The 13,638-nt window shown below is 37.3% G+C and overlaps 1 protein-coding gene and 1 long non-coding RNA gene across 23 annotated transcripts in view; one reads left to right on the top strand and one right to left on the bottom strand.

The window, feature by feature from the left end:
- Positions 1 to 13,638, bottom strand: part of NCKAP5 (NCK associated protein 5) — a 439,736-nt gene that overhangs the window by 85,246 nt on the left and 340,852 nt on the right. For all 22 annotated transcript variants that reach the window (XM_083841922.1, XM_083841921.1, XM_083841907.1 and 19 more), the window contains 3 exons: positions 11,843 to 11,911; positions 6,848 to 6,886; positions 517 to 636 (listed from right to left, as the gene is read on the bottom strand). In XM_083841922.1, the coding sequence (XP_083698048.1) occupies positions 517 to 636; positions 6,848 to 6,886; positions 11,843 to 11,911 (228 nt within the window). The remainder of the gene's footprint in view (positions 1 to 516; positions 637 to 6,847; positions 6,887 to 11,842; positions 11,912 to 13,638) is intronic.
- LOC310901711 lies at positions 6,904 to 10,957 on the top strand. Its single transcript, XR_014586054.1, has 2 exons — positions 6,904 to 7,557; positions 8,541 to 10,957. It is a non-coding gene; the product is annotated as an uncharacterized lncRNA (long non-coding RNA).

Raw genomic sequence — 13,638 nt, 5'->3', positions numbered from 1 at the left:
CCAAGGAGTGGGAGATGGGTCAATTGGTTCCTCAGCTATATCCTTCCATGAAAGGTTAAAAAAAAATCTCTGTAAGCTTGTGAAGATGTACTTAAGTCCTCGTAACACATATGGCAGAAGTTAAATAAATGGGCTGTCTTCTTGCAGGAAATTACACTGTTCACCATCAAGCAGAATGTTAAGGAATCTGAGTTTCTCTCCTGCAGAGGGATAATGAACCCATATAATTCCATTTATCATAGTGAAGAAGCACTGAAAAAGTAAGTCACTCCACAGGTATACTCCTTTTTCCACATTTGCCCATAATATATAATCATAACTCATTGGTGTACACTTTCAGTTTCAATGGTATTAGATTATAGATAACTGACATTCTTCTAATATATTAAATCTACCAACTGTCATTTCCTGCTTATTGACATAACCTTAAGAAAAGGAGAAGAAGAGAAGAAGAGAATTTTATAATTGTGAGAAATAAAAAGCTCATAGCTTTCCTTCTGCAAAGCCATTTCCTACCTGAAGGAGGAGGTCAGAAGCTGGTTTGACTCTCTGCTGGAAAAGCACACTTAGCGTTCGATTCTGTTGTTCCAAATCAAAAACTCTCGTTTTCAGCTTTATACATTCTTCCCTCAGATCCTGCAGCACAAGGGAAGACAGGAAGATTAGAAAGCAGGTAACAGAAGCAATTTTAAAAGCTCTATGTAATGTCAGATACTAAGAAGGAATTTAGAATTTAGAATAGTGCAGTCCTACTGGGGACAAGGGACCTACAAAGATCATCAAATCCAACTGCCTGACCACTTCAGGCACTGAATAACTGATAACAACAACTTAAAGCATATTATTGAGGGCATTATCAAAATGCCTCTTGAACACTGACAGGCATGGAGCATCAACTTGTATATATATGAACAACATATACAGCTTTTAAAATAGTACAGATCAGAAAAATTTGCTACTTCATTTTCTCTGGTTGGTCGATCATCACATGATAACATCAAAGAAATCTTGTAATGAAAAATAGTAGTTACATGCTACATCCTTTTGGAGTTTTCTGTTAGTATAAAAAGTGACTGCTAGCAACGTGTTTCATTTTGCACCCTACTCAAAGCACAAAACAGCAATTAAGATATTGTAATAAGCATACGCTAAGGAAAAAGCTTCAGCCACACCATACCAGAAAGAAGTTCAAAGAGGCACTGTGCCTTCAAGGTACTCTTCTGAAGTCGTATCCCCTCCCTGCTTTTTCTGGAATAACCAAGTCAGCAATGCTGGCTGCATGTTGTGGATGGTCTGTACCTTCTCCACTGTAACTAGTCGCTGTAGAGGAGGCCAGGCCTTAGTTGGATGTTGATTCACCAGACACACTTGTGAAGATGATCCTGCCTGCCATTTCCAATATGAGGTACCAAAAAGCCTTCAGATAGGCCATTAGAGCAGAGGTAATGCATAAAGACCATTAGAAGCAGAGGCAGAGTGTGAAACGTCTGCATCGTAAGGCACAGGATGTAACTGCCACAACCGAAAGATGCAGGTCTTTTAGCCAGGGCTATGGCAGGTTCATCACGAACAAGCCATTAGTGGCTTCCCTATACAGCAAATTATCTATCTATCTATCTATCTATCTATCTAATTTCTAATGTCAATACAAGACCTGCTTTTCCTGGCCATGTGGAGGAATAAAGGATTCTATCAGAAAGAGGATTTTGATTTTGGAAAGAAAGCTGAATCTGACATTCCACCTTCCCCCATAATTTCTGCAGCTGTCTACTTTGAGGTATGGGAGCTTCTTAAATTAGGAAGAGCTGTTTGCTAATAAAGATCACATATAAAAGTAATAAGCTACGGCCACATCTAGTTTTATTTAAAAAAAAATAAATAAAAAATGAACCCCCCGAAACACCTTGCCTTATGCTTTTAAATTTAGGACAGTTGCTGCCCTGTGGTATTGCCTAACTGATTTTACTTCCCACCATATGAAGGTGGAGAAACAGGCCTCTGGATCCCCATATGCTGTCCTGTCAATACCATTATCAACATAATGACCTACCCTCATGAGAAAACAACACAGAGGAGGAAACCGCAGTCAGATGTAGACTAAATTCTTGCCTACAGTAGCTCGTCTCCACTGCAGCCAGCACTGAGGTTATAAGAGGCGAACACACAATAAAGTAAGCTCATCTTGAGACTTTCAGAAAATTGTAAACATCTTTTTATGCATATAGTATGCATCAGACTTTATGATGCCACTGGATGAGTGCAGTTATTTTCTCTTGATATTTTCTCAGCTTAATATTTGTTTTAAGTGGCCATCAGGCTGTAAGCAAAATTGTTAGAGCCTTTTAATATAACCCCCCAAAATCTTGAATTCGATGTTATATAAAAAATCTAAAGCTTTGATTTCTGACAGTGAGACCTATTTTATCTCCGGTCTCACACAAAGCAATCACTAATAGGAAATTGCAAGCATCAAGTCTCATCATTATCTGCCTTTCACAAATAATCAGAGAATTTAAAACAAAGCCTAAGTTGCTACAACATTGTTTAACATTTCAACACTGCTAAGTGTACTGAAAGGGAAAAATGATTCACAGAAACTGACACTGTAGAAAGAAATTAAATCTTAGCAATGCCTCTGCTCAAAACTTTCTTATCTTACAGTCCTAAAACCATAAGATTTATGTTTGAAACTTTAGACTTCCTGTAAAAAGTGAAATATAAGATAGTAGATTACCCACCCAGATGCTATAAACTGTGCCAATGGCAATGCCACTTATAGTACAGAAAAGAAATGAAGCACATTAAGGTAGCAGTATTCTGGTAAAATAAAGTCTCAGTTTAGAAAGCTGAAGTCTTAAAATTACCAATTAATACAACTATCAAATGTCTGAAACAACTATTTCCTCTCCTGTGTGCAAAACGACCAGCTATTAAGATCACAATCTCCCAAATATGTAAGGTATTCCTACGGTCTCACTATAGCAATAACTGAGCATCTATCTACTCCTGCTTTTCTGTTCAGTATGAGACTCGTCTTCTCCAAAATGGCATTCAGTGCCCATTTCTAGAGGTTCCAGAAATGTGCTGCTCTTCCTCTGAATGTGCTTCTTCTGTTTGAATAATCCAGTTCATTTTATTTCTCTGATGAAAAAGGAGGAGAAATAACTTTCCTACAAAACCCTGAAAAAACTATATTCCCTCAATATACTAACGAAGAAGAAGGTGATATGCAAAGAGCAAAAACGTAGATCAGAAGATAATTTAATTAAGTGGTATAACTCAAATTTCAAACTGCTGATCTAGGTTTTACATGAAGAAAATACAATAAAACATACAGTCCCCAGCACTCTTACCATCTCATGTGATATGAGGAGTCTTTGGATAGAAGGAGAAAGAATAGATGCTTCCAGTAAGTATCATAGCACACACGTTTGTCTCAAATCATTTTTTTTTGACTTTTTAAATTTCCCAGAGGTAAAATTTTCTATTAGTTAGTGGTAGAAAATCCATATAATTTTGCTACATAGAATTGTGATTTTTTGCTGTTTGGCTAATTCAGCACAAACCTCAACTTAATATAGTTTTTCCATAGTCCACAGTAAAAGAAAAAAAAAAAAGCCTCCCACATTAGAGAAATTCTATATGTATTGTAACAACCGACAAACTTGAAACGTGCACATTTAAGACTGTAATTCCATTTCAAGGTTTCAGTGACATTGATAAATCACTCAAGCTTTGCTCACTCAATTTGTGTCACCAGAATCTCTCGGTGGAATCACAGTCCTTCCACATACTGGTGAGTACACAGTGCTTTATTCGTTACATTACAGCATGTACTTAATTTAAACAAAAATTAGTCCTTGAGGGACAATTTCAAACTCACAGCAAAGCCTACGCAGTGTGCGTTACTGTACAAAATCACTCCTCTCCATTTTCTGAAAGCTCCCGGCTTTTCTTCATGTCTCACTATGCCCCAGAGGTGTGTTATCTCACTGTGGCATGACTGGCTCTGTCTTACTGCTTAGCTGCACTACCCTAGATTTATCTGTTTACTAGTTACTATTTGGATTCAGATATCCACTTATTTGGGACTGACGTGAGGAGCCCTGGTTCCTCTTTATTGCATGCTATTGTGTTCCTGTCTTTTCTTATAAAAGGACTTGTATGAATGGTGTCAGGAGAACTCTAACAGTTAAATATTCATTAGCATTTAGAAAAGTACCCTCTTTCCTCTTTCTATGGATATTAAATTAGCTGTTATTACTCAGTAATAGGTAAGCAGCTGTTACTTCCCATCAATACTAAGTAAATCACTTTATTAAAATGTATTCAGATCTGGTTTTATTGTATCCATATGAACTCCTTGGTTCCTATGGGCTTGGGAGGATTCATTACTGAGAAAGTACGTAGTCATCAAAATGTCTGACACCTTTGAAATGGTATTCAGGAAACTCCTCTCTTCAGTGGAAAACAACCATGTTATTCCCAAACTAGAAATTAATATATTGAGATTAACCCTCTGGTAAATATTTAATCACATATGGTTTTATTTTACAAAATGTGGATCAGGTTTTTGTGTGTGTTAATATATAAGAAAATGCCTCCATCTTCACTTAAGCTGTATTGAAATGCAGGTTTGGGATTTTTAAAAAATAGCTGATGTTTCTAAGAGGTGTTACAGCAATAGCTCTGTAGGCTGCAGTCCTCTGATGATACACAGACCATACAGCATATGCGTATACAGAGTATAGGGAGTATAGGCAGAGTAATACAAGGCAGACAGCAGCCGTGCAAACTTGCCCATATGTTGTGGTTCACACAGATCACCTCCAAGTTACAATACTTCCAAGAGCTGCAAGGAAACATCCCTCTTCTAGAGCAAAAGGCTTTGTCATGCTTCAGTAAGTCATGGAATGAAATAATGATACATGAATCCCCAACCTGTGGAAACAGCTGTTTTGTGGCCGCAATTCTTGGGGGAAGAGATTTAGGGAATATTCTTACTTCTGGGTTTCTGATTCCAGGAACATGTGGCCCAAACTGGCAATGGCACCCTCCAGAGTCTTGCATCACTCACCTACAAGTCACCTCTGCCCATCTCTGCCTCCACAGCAGGGTACCCAAAAGCAGACTTACTGGGGGCAGAACATCTCCCTGAACATCTCCTAATCTGTCCAGAAGGTCATAAAGTTGGTTCACAAAAAATTGGCTCATCAAGGCGCTGAGCAGGGTCTCCATCCTTTTCCCCGCTGTCCAGATCAACAAATGCAATAATCTGCATGTACTTTGTATTCACTGACGTGCAGATGTTTAGGGCTGTAGATGTTTGTCTCACCTGCTGCCAGGGCATGCTCCCTTCTGTTAATTTAGTTGGCGGAGCTCAGGGTCATTTCGTTCATGCCAAAGCAGCGCAGCAGCCACCCTGCAGCCACACCTGTGCCCAGCCTCCTGCCTCCTCAGTCCTGAGCTGTGTCCTGACCCCTGGCTCAGTTTCCCTTGGATGCCTGCTCTGAGCAATGAACCTACCAGAGGCTTTGGAGCCTCTCCCCTAAAACTGTTCCCGTATGTTGCTATATCTGCATCTGCAAAGTTTTTGGGTGCATGGAGGAGGTTTTTGATTATCTTAACTTGGTGTTTCTTGCTGCATTTTAAGAACATTATTTCTCGTCCTGTCATTCAGTGTAGACAAAACAGTTTATATTCTTCCTTGCACTATCTGCACTAAAAGACTGTATTTATGTTCCTTTCAGACTTGTCTTTTTAAAGCTAAATGATCCAAAACATTTTAATAATTGCACATTCATCAAGTGTTCTAGATCTCACAAAGGATCATTTCATGAATACTGCAGTGTTTTATAGCTTATTATAAATCTTTATATCTTTTTTTTTTTGTGTGTTCTTTTTCCCCTAAGACAATGACGTCATGGAATTGTGTTCAACTTAAAGACCACTTTTTTGTATAATTGTTTGTCCTACCAGTTAATCCCTGCTCTCTCTGGGTAGCTGATTATTTCTGCTTGTATGTAATTACCTTGCTTTCCTCTCTATTGAATTCCATCTTACTTTTTTCCCAGAACACTTTTTCATTTTGCCAAGATCTTTTTTTAATTTTACTTGTCCCCCTAGGTTCTATTTGAAACTACCACACTTCATATTCAACAATTTGGAGTGTGAACGGAAACTTCAGACATGACTTGATCCAGAGCAGACCGTTACACAATCTGCAGTGAATGTTTTCTTTTTGACAGGTTTGCAACAACCCCACAAGAATTTTGTTTATACAGTACTTCCCTTGCTTATCCAGAAGAATGGAGCATAAGGCCATCAAAAGACAAAATACATGATCTCTACTGCTGGTCCCCAGCCCATAAGTAGAGTAGCTGAATTGCCATTCTAGACTCGGTGCCCTCTCTTTTACCCGGGGAAGCACCAGCTGATACCTGGAAATCTTTCCTTTCCCTGAACGTGAGTGAAAGTGCCAACTACTGACTTGCACTGTAATTTTTTTGTATTTTATTTCACACAGGAACAGTCTGTGGGAGAGCCATAGCTAATTATGGATAAGGAATGGAGAAGTCACCATCTGGGGATGATTTTCAGACACTGTTGTCTCAGTGTAGGTAAAGAGTGTAGGCTCCTGTTTGACTGAGCCTTGAAGACGTACAGTTTCATGGACTTTTATTGACCTGGATTACAGAAAGCCCTTGAATTTGGGCCTGACATGTTGCAGCATTGGTAATTAAGTGTGCGAACACCATTTAAAAAAATGTACCCTATTAAGAATACATATATCTCAGATAGCCAATGAACTTCTGTAAGCTTTAAGTTAAACCAAAATACAACTTACCTTTTGAGTAAGCAAAGCCTGAACAACCTGATTAGCTACCTGAAAGAAATAGATAATATAGTTTAAGTACAAGATCACATCTGTTTTTGCATAACATTACCTTCTTTTGTGGCTTTATACTCCATTTTCCATCTACAACCACCATGAAAACTACTATTTTCATTATTTACTAGCATTTTCATCAGGTTATACTAGCAAGAATATATAAAATGCCAGTCATTGCTTCTATGCTAGTCCTCTTCATACAAACATCTATCAATTTTAGTGTGACATGACGGACATTTCCTTAATTTCTGTCATCTCTTCTTTAAACTAGATTAAAACTTCACAGGTTTATATGCAGCTGTTGTGCATCAGCATGGATTGACTTGCATTCACTAGAGCTGATTTTTACCAGCTGAGGAGTCCTGAATGTTTTCATGAAGTTTAATTGCTTCTTGATTCAATATTGACAAAATGGTACATCTATCATGACAAGCAGAAACCATAAAGAGCCACAGAAAATTAAAGTACCTACTGTCATCAAAATGTGGTTGGAAGGCATTCACACCACACAGCATAATTGACTTGAATGACATTACACACCATTGATTAGCGGAACTATATATTCAGTGGGGAATTGTTGAAGTTATTTATATTATACACCCTTTCTAATTTATATTTACCAGCAGGCATGGGGGGAAGAAGGAGGAATGGAAAGAAGGGCCAAGGTAAGATTTTCTGTTGATGATGTCTAACTTGCAAGTTACATTTTCAATGTAATATAAGAGTTGAAGCTAATTCATTTCTGCAAAAGATTCAGTTCTGTTGGATCTAAAAGTTACCTTTGATGTGTACTATGGCAAAATTGCCTAGTATCAGTCTTTTCCTCCGAGTTGTTCCCTAACTTAAGGCAGCCTGTGGAACAATGGTCCCATAAAATTGCTCTATACATGATTTAACAGAAGACACAGGCTAATATTAGAACAGTAATAAGCAACAGGAGTAAATATGTTGCAGTTTTGAAAAACCATGTGCCTTGCCCTATGGGCTTTCAGAATCTACATCCAACAGCATTCCTTCTGGCCTATTCTTTCAACGTCTGTTTGCTCTACCTGAAAATTGAACAAACCATGTCTAATACATTATTTCTTTACTTTCTGACATGGAGTTACTTTACCAAGAAGAACCGAAAGGTTCTTTGAAGTGTGTACAAGTCTCTTGCAACAGAATTGCCTACAGAATTACACCTATACCTTTATATTTTGAGTGTAAATGGCATGATCCTCCAAATGAGAAAAAAACCTGAATTTGCCAATGCATATGGGACAAATTTTCTAACTCTGAGTGTATGAAGTTAGGTATCTAAATGGAAGTACTTGCCAGTGATCCATAGCTCCCCTAGATCTCAGTAAGAAAGATATGGAGCTAGTTTCTTAACAAAATTAGGCTATTTCATTCTAGTACCTAGCAACATGGCAAAATGTGTTGCTATTAGTATTCCAAGATTTTTAGGTCTGTATGCTTGGGGGGAACTGTGGTGGGAAGCCTCCAGTGAAATGTTCTGCAGCATCTACAGTTAATTTAGCAGTCTGTAAGTGGAATCGTGTCCAAACTTATGCATTTCAAATGAGGTTGTCATTCTAGTCCTACAACAGGGTTAGTGTCCAGATGGAAATACATTGCTAAGCTAGAAGATCATTTTTACTTACAGGTATCAAGAGACACCATGGATATGAACAACGTCAGCCAGTACTATAAAACTTATAGTCACAACTACCAAAAGCTGAGACCATTGAAGGCAGAGGGACTGGTATCTGAGATGCAGAGTATGTGAAATTCCCGCTGATATGAGACAGAACTGTGCCTCAATCCCTGCAAGAAAGAGGCTGTAAAATGACTTGACCTGTGACTCATCAAGTTAACAAGGCAAAACAAGGCATAGAACAGACATGGCTGGTTCCTCACTCTGCTGTTATGCAGCATAAGACACCACTTGCCTTCACACTGCCTGCCTTTCTTTTTGGCTTAATAGCCAAGATTTTTTGGTGAGGCTTCTTTTTGTGGACTGCAGTGAAAGAGATAAAAGATCAAGCTTCACTTTTTCCTTACACGATTATGTTTACATATACATGTTATAAAGTGGTCTTAATAGAAAAGGTAAAACAGAATGAATCAGAGAAAAGAGACCCTAGTGTAACATCTATTATACCTTTTACAAGTACTCGGATTTTACACGGCTGCCTTTAATGTATTTTTTCATATGCACAAAGACATTTCAACTGTACTAAAACGAAAGGTGTTATATTTTATTCAAACTTCAGAATGAGTTTTGACGATGACTTTGTATTTTTTATTAGCTAAGTGGATATGTATTCAATAACGTTACAGTTTAATTCTTAAAACATCAGCAAACATATTATCTAAGATAAGTTACATGATTTCCTGCTTATAAGTATAGTGAAGCTTGACAGAAATCTCAGCTGGCACTGTAAAGTGAATAAACATGACATTACCACTTGCCAATAAACTGAGAGCTGAATTCTAGGATAGGAAACTAGGATTAGGCATGCTAACCTCAAACACTGAAGGTACAGGAAGACAATCCTGGTTTTAGCATTAAATTTTTCAGAGATGGAAAGATACGTATATGTGGTATTTCTGAAATTAAATGAGCTCTTTTAAGTATTAAGTACTGGAACTATTCAATAACACTTTCTTCCAGATATTTTTCTAAAGTTGTTTATATATACATTCAAAAATGAACAATTGCTTTCAAAATCAGTGAGTATTTATTAAAATTCATGAAGGACTCATTTTTTTTCCACAAAGATATTCATGCAAAACATTTTATTTTCTTGAGATCTCCAGTAAGAATCTTTTTTTTGGAAAGGACTTTTTCACATGCAACACATCCTCAGAAGACTCTAGATGGAAGTGAAGGTTCTCACATCAACTGGGTTATTCACTAATTACTTTTATATCTAATCTCTATATTAGTACTGTAATGAAGCAGAATTTCCTGGGGAGCTCCCCCAAGCGGATGTGCTCAGGTGGGTGCTAACTCAGGAATCCTGCAGAACTTATGATTATTAAAAAAAGATTTTGCTGCCTAAGCCAACGTTAACAACTTCTTCACCTCAGTGCTCAGAAAGGAGTAGGTCCAAGTTTGTGACAGCTGAAACAATGCTGGCTGCAGTGTCCCTGCCAAAGCACCATGGAAGCTCAAAAGGGAAGGAGGAGAAAAAAGTGATACCAAACAATGGAAAGGACAAGAAAGGGCATTGCACACACACAAAAAGATAAGCAAACAAAACAAATAAAAAGTAGGGAAGCACAAAACCACAGGTGACAAGAAGCATCCTCTCCTGAAAAAAGTTGACACGGTGGGAGAAGATGGATACAGCTGTGATAATATCGAAGAACTGTAAACAACCAGCCTAATGTTGAAAATAATAAAGTTCACAGCATAGTTTGGTATAATTATTCATTCTTCGAACTGCAACAGCATGTAAAAAATACAGCCTTGGATCAGAAATCCATCACGTTACTGCAAACACAGAATAAATACATATCATCTGTCCTTGTAGTGTGCCTGCAGTGTTTTTTCTGGGAGGGGCAGTTATGGTGCTTTACACATCTCCAAAATGTAGACAGACGTAGACAGATTTTGTCTAAGACAATCTAAAAAATAATTTTAAGCTCTGTAATTTAAACTAAAGTAAGTAACTATATGGTAATTTCATCCCCATCACCAAGAGTGCACTGAATAGTGTGACTCAGGCCAATGCAGACCAAGGCTCTGCAGCTGGCCCACAGCCACAGAACAGACAGCATGCAGCTTGGTGGGAAAGTGGATCTGCAAATATACTACACTGGTGAAAGTGTGGATTTGCTGATGAAAGTCAACCTAAATTGGAAGTTTGTTGTACCACAGCTATATTGATCATGACAGTAAAACTTCAGCAAATGCTAATTAAAAATTTAAAAAGCTGGTATGAATGCATGAATTGTTAGCTGCTATGTGTGGTTTAGACACTCGTGCACTCTTTTTTCAAAGGTAGAGCTAAGAAGCCAGAGTAGGTTTTTGGTGTGTTTTTTTCTTTTTTTTGGTTGCATGTTAGCTAAGTACTTACACTACTATGCATTCCCATTCCAGAACGAATAAATGATTTCCACTAAGTAACACTTTAAGCTACTGAAAGTCTTAGACTTATTTTAAGTTCTTGCACATCCTGAAGAGCATTATTTCAGGAAAATGAGAGGAATGAGTAAACATCAGTAAACATCTCATCATACAGAGAAAGCTGTAAACTATAGGAGACACTGCCCAAAACCTTGTATGTCCTAAGGCAGACATTTCTGGAATGGTAAGCATTGATGGAGTGCTCAGGCAGTAACTGATGGGTGAATTATATAGCTGTAAATGGGAGGTCTGATCAGAAGATGAGCCATGCAGTAGAAGTCAGCCAACAGATAGGAAAAAGAAAAAAACAAAAACAAAAAACCAGCATAAAGACCCAGGTATGTAAACATGAGGGGGAGCAGAGAGACAATTCCTATTACATAGGAAAGCTGGGGGATTTCTGACAGAAGAAGTCATTGCCACCTGTGTTCCACACTACAGACAAGCAAGAGCACACAAAACCAAATAGGTAAATGTTAATTTTCTGCTCTTATAATCATTTACTTGGAGTAGGCATCCCTGCAAAAGGACATCTGTCTGACAGTTTAATTCCAGAATAACAACATCTTTGGTGGCAAAGCCAGTACACCAGTCAAGTTCCAAATATTGGTCACAGAGATAACAACTTTTTGGTGAAGAGATGCAATCACAACAACAATTTACAGCAGATGTCAGATTTGTGACTGACAGACACATGTTCTTGGAATTACATAGACTGAGGTAGTACTAGGAAATTGCAGAACAATGTCAACCTTGTATGAGAGGAGAAATTCGTTTCTATTCATTTCATTGCAGTACCAGGTAGGAACACCCCTTTTTAGCTACCTTACCTCATCAAGACATCTCTCATACTGTTCTCTCTGATTTTCATTTTCCAGAGCCAGTGCTGAATTCTCTGCCTACAATAAAATACAATAAACAAATAAATATGTATATTAGTCAATGGGTATCTCGAATTACAGGACAACTCATAAATTTTATTAAGGTGATTACTTTGTGTGCTTCTTCAAGATCCAAAATAAAAAGCACCATACAATTTGAGTAAAAATAGTTTATGAAATAATTCACACCGTGCATTACAATTCAGAACAATACACCAGCAGACATTCAAAGTATGTTTACAGTCTCATCTTGCCAGGTGCAACAGAGTCTGCAATGAAATAAAACATCTTGGTATATCTTTTTTTCTCCCTCTTTTACTCTTAGAGTGAACTTGCTGTCTGAGAAAGCCACTTGGAAGCGAACAGAAGCAGCTACTATCAAAACGTAATGATAGGCAATCTTATGTAAACATTTACTCGTGGCAGCTTTTCATAAGCCAGATTTCTGCATCGAGTAACTCCAGATGCACTGACATGTAATAGATAATTGGTAAATTACACCCTTTAGCAAAACCAGAGAAACTTATTAATCTTTACCTTAAAAACAGCTACCATCATTTCAAGAATACGAGTGGTATTTTCCTACCTCTAAATGCAACCTTAAAGTCAGAAAATTTTTCTCTAGTGCATGTCAGTTTAAATAACATAAAGTTTCCTGTACAGTAGTGCCTTTTATCTATCTTTAATTTCCATTACACTCATATTTTTGCATAGTGCAAACTTCAGAATGGCAGAATCTGGTACATAAATTAAAGGAAATCAATGCATTTTTCTATATATTATGACTTGGACTTTAGGAATACTGTCAGTGTTAGAAAAGGAAAATCTCGTAAGTGTGATGTATACAGCTGCATCAGAACAAGTTTCAACTAGTTTTCTTTTAAAGACTGAGAAACTAAAACAATATATAAAAAGCTATGAGTTAAAGCAGGTTCCAGAAAGCTCTTTGCCTCCCATGTATAACTTCTCATCACGTAACCATAACACCACAATCACTGCATTCAGATAATTACAACTATTATACAATTTACATTACTCGCTTCACTTTAACTGTTCTGTCAATCTGTAAAAGTTTAACAAGTGCTGTTTCAAAAGAGTCATGGTTATATAATACAACACTCATAAATATGGTTAATGTATAATTTTAGAAGAAAAATTAATGCAATGTACTATATGGAAAGAGTCTACAGAAAGATGCACAGTTATCACTTCTGTGTTAAGAAAGGTCAATGATTCAGCAAAATGAAAATCCCTAAGTCCAATAAATTGATTTAGTAACAATAATTTAAAATTCAGATAAATCCTAAAAATAGTATTAGGAAGGAAAAGTAAACGCGCATAATTATCCAACATACTGAGTAATGAATAAAAGGGAGGTAAGAAAGAAAGGCATATAGAGTTTACTTATTTAAGAGTATAAATAAACAACTGTATAGAATTAGCACTTTATCTTGTGGGTACAGTCCAAGCTAGCAAAGGTGGTAAAATGCTCAGCATAATATTTTCACAGTGCTTCCTCCCAATGGATTCAACATATGGCTATAAAAAGTCTATGGGTGATCCTGCAGGGAGCAATGTAAGACGAGGGAACAAAAAATACAGATGCAGAAGTAGCAAGGTAGAAGCAGAAGCCACAAAAGCAAGAGCAGCAGTAAGAAATCAGGAGCTGGAGGGTAAATAGTCCTCCTCCACATCGAAGACGCTATCACATACAGTTATCAGTTTGCTTTTACAGATGCATTCCA

This window comes from Anser anser, assembly GCF_964211835.1.
Source record: "Anser anser genome assembly, chromosome: 6".
NCBI classification, from domain to species: domain Eukaryota; kingdom Metazoa; phylum Chordata; class Aves; order Anseriformes; family Anatidae; genus Anser; species Anser anser.
This window is presented reverse-complemented; position numbering and strand designations above follow the sequence as displayed.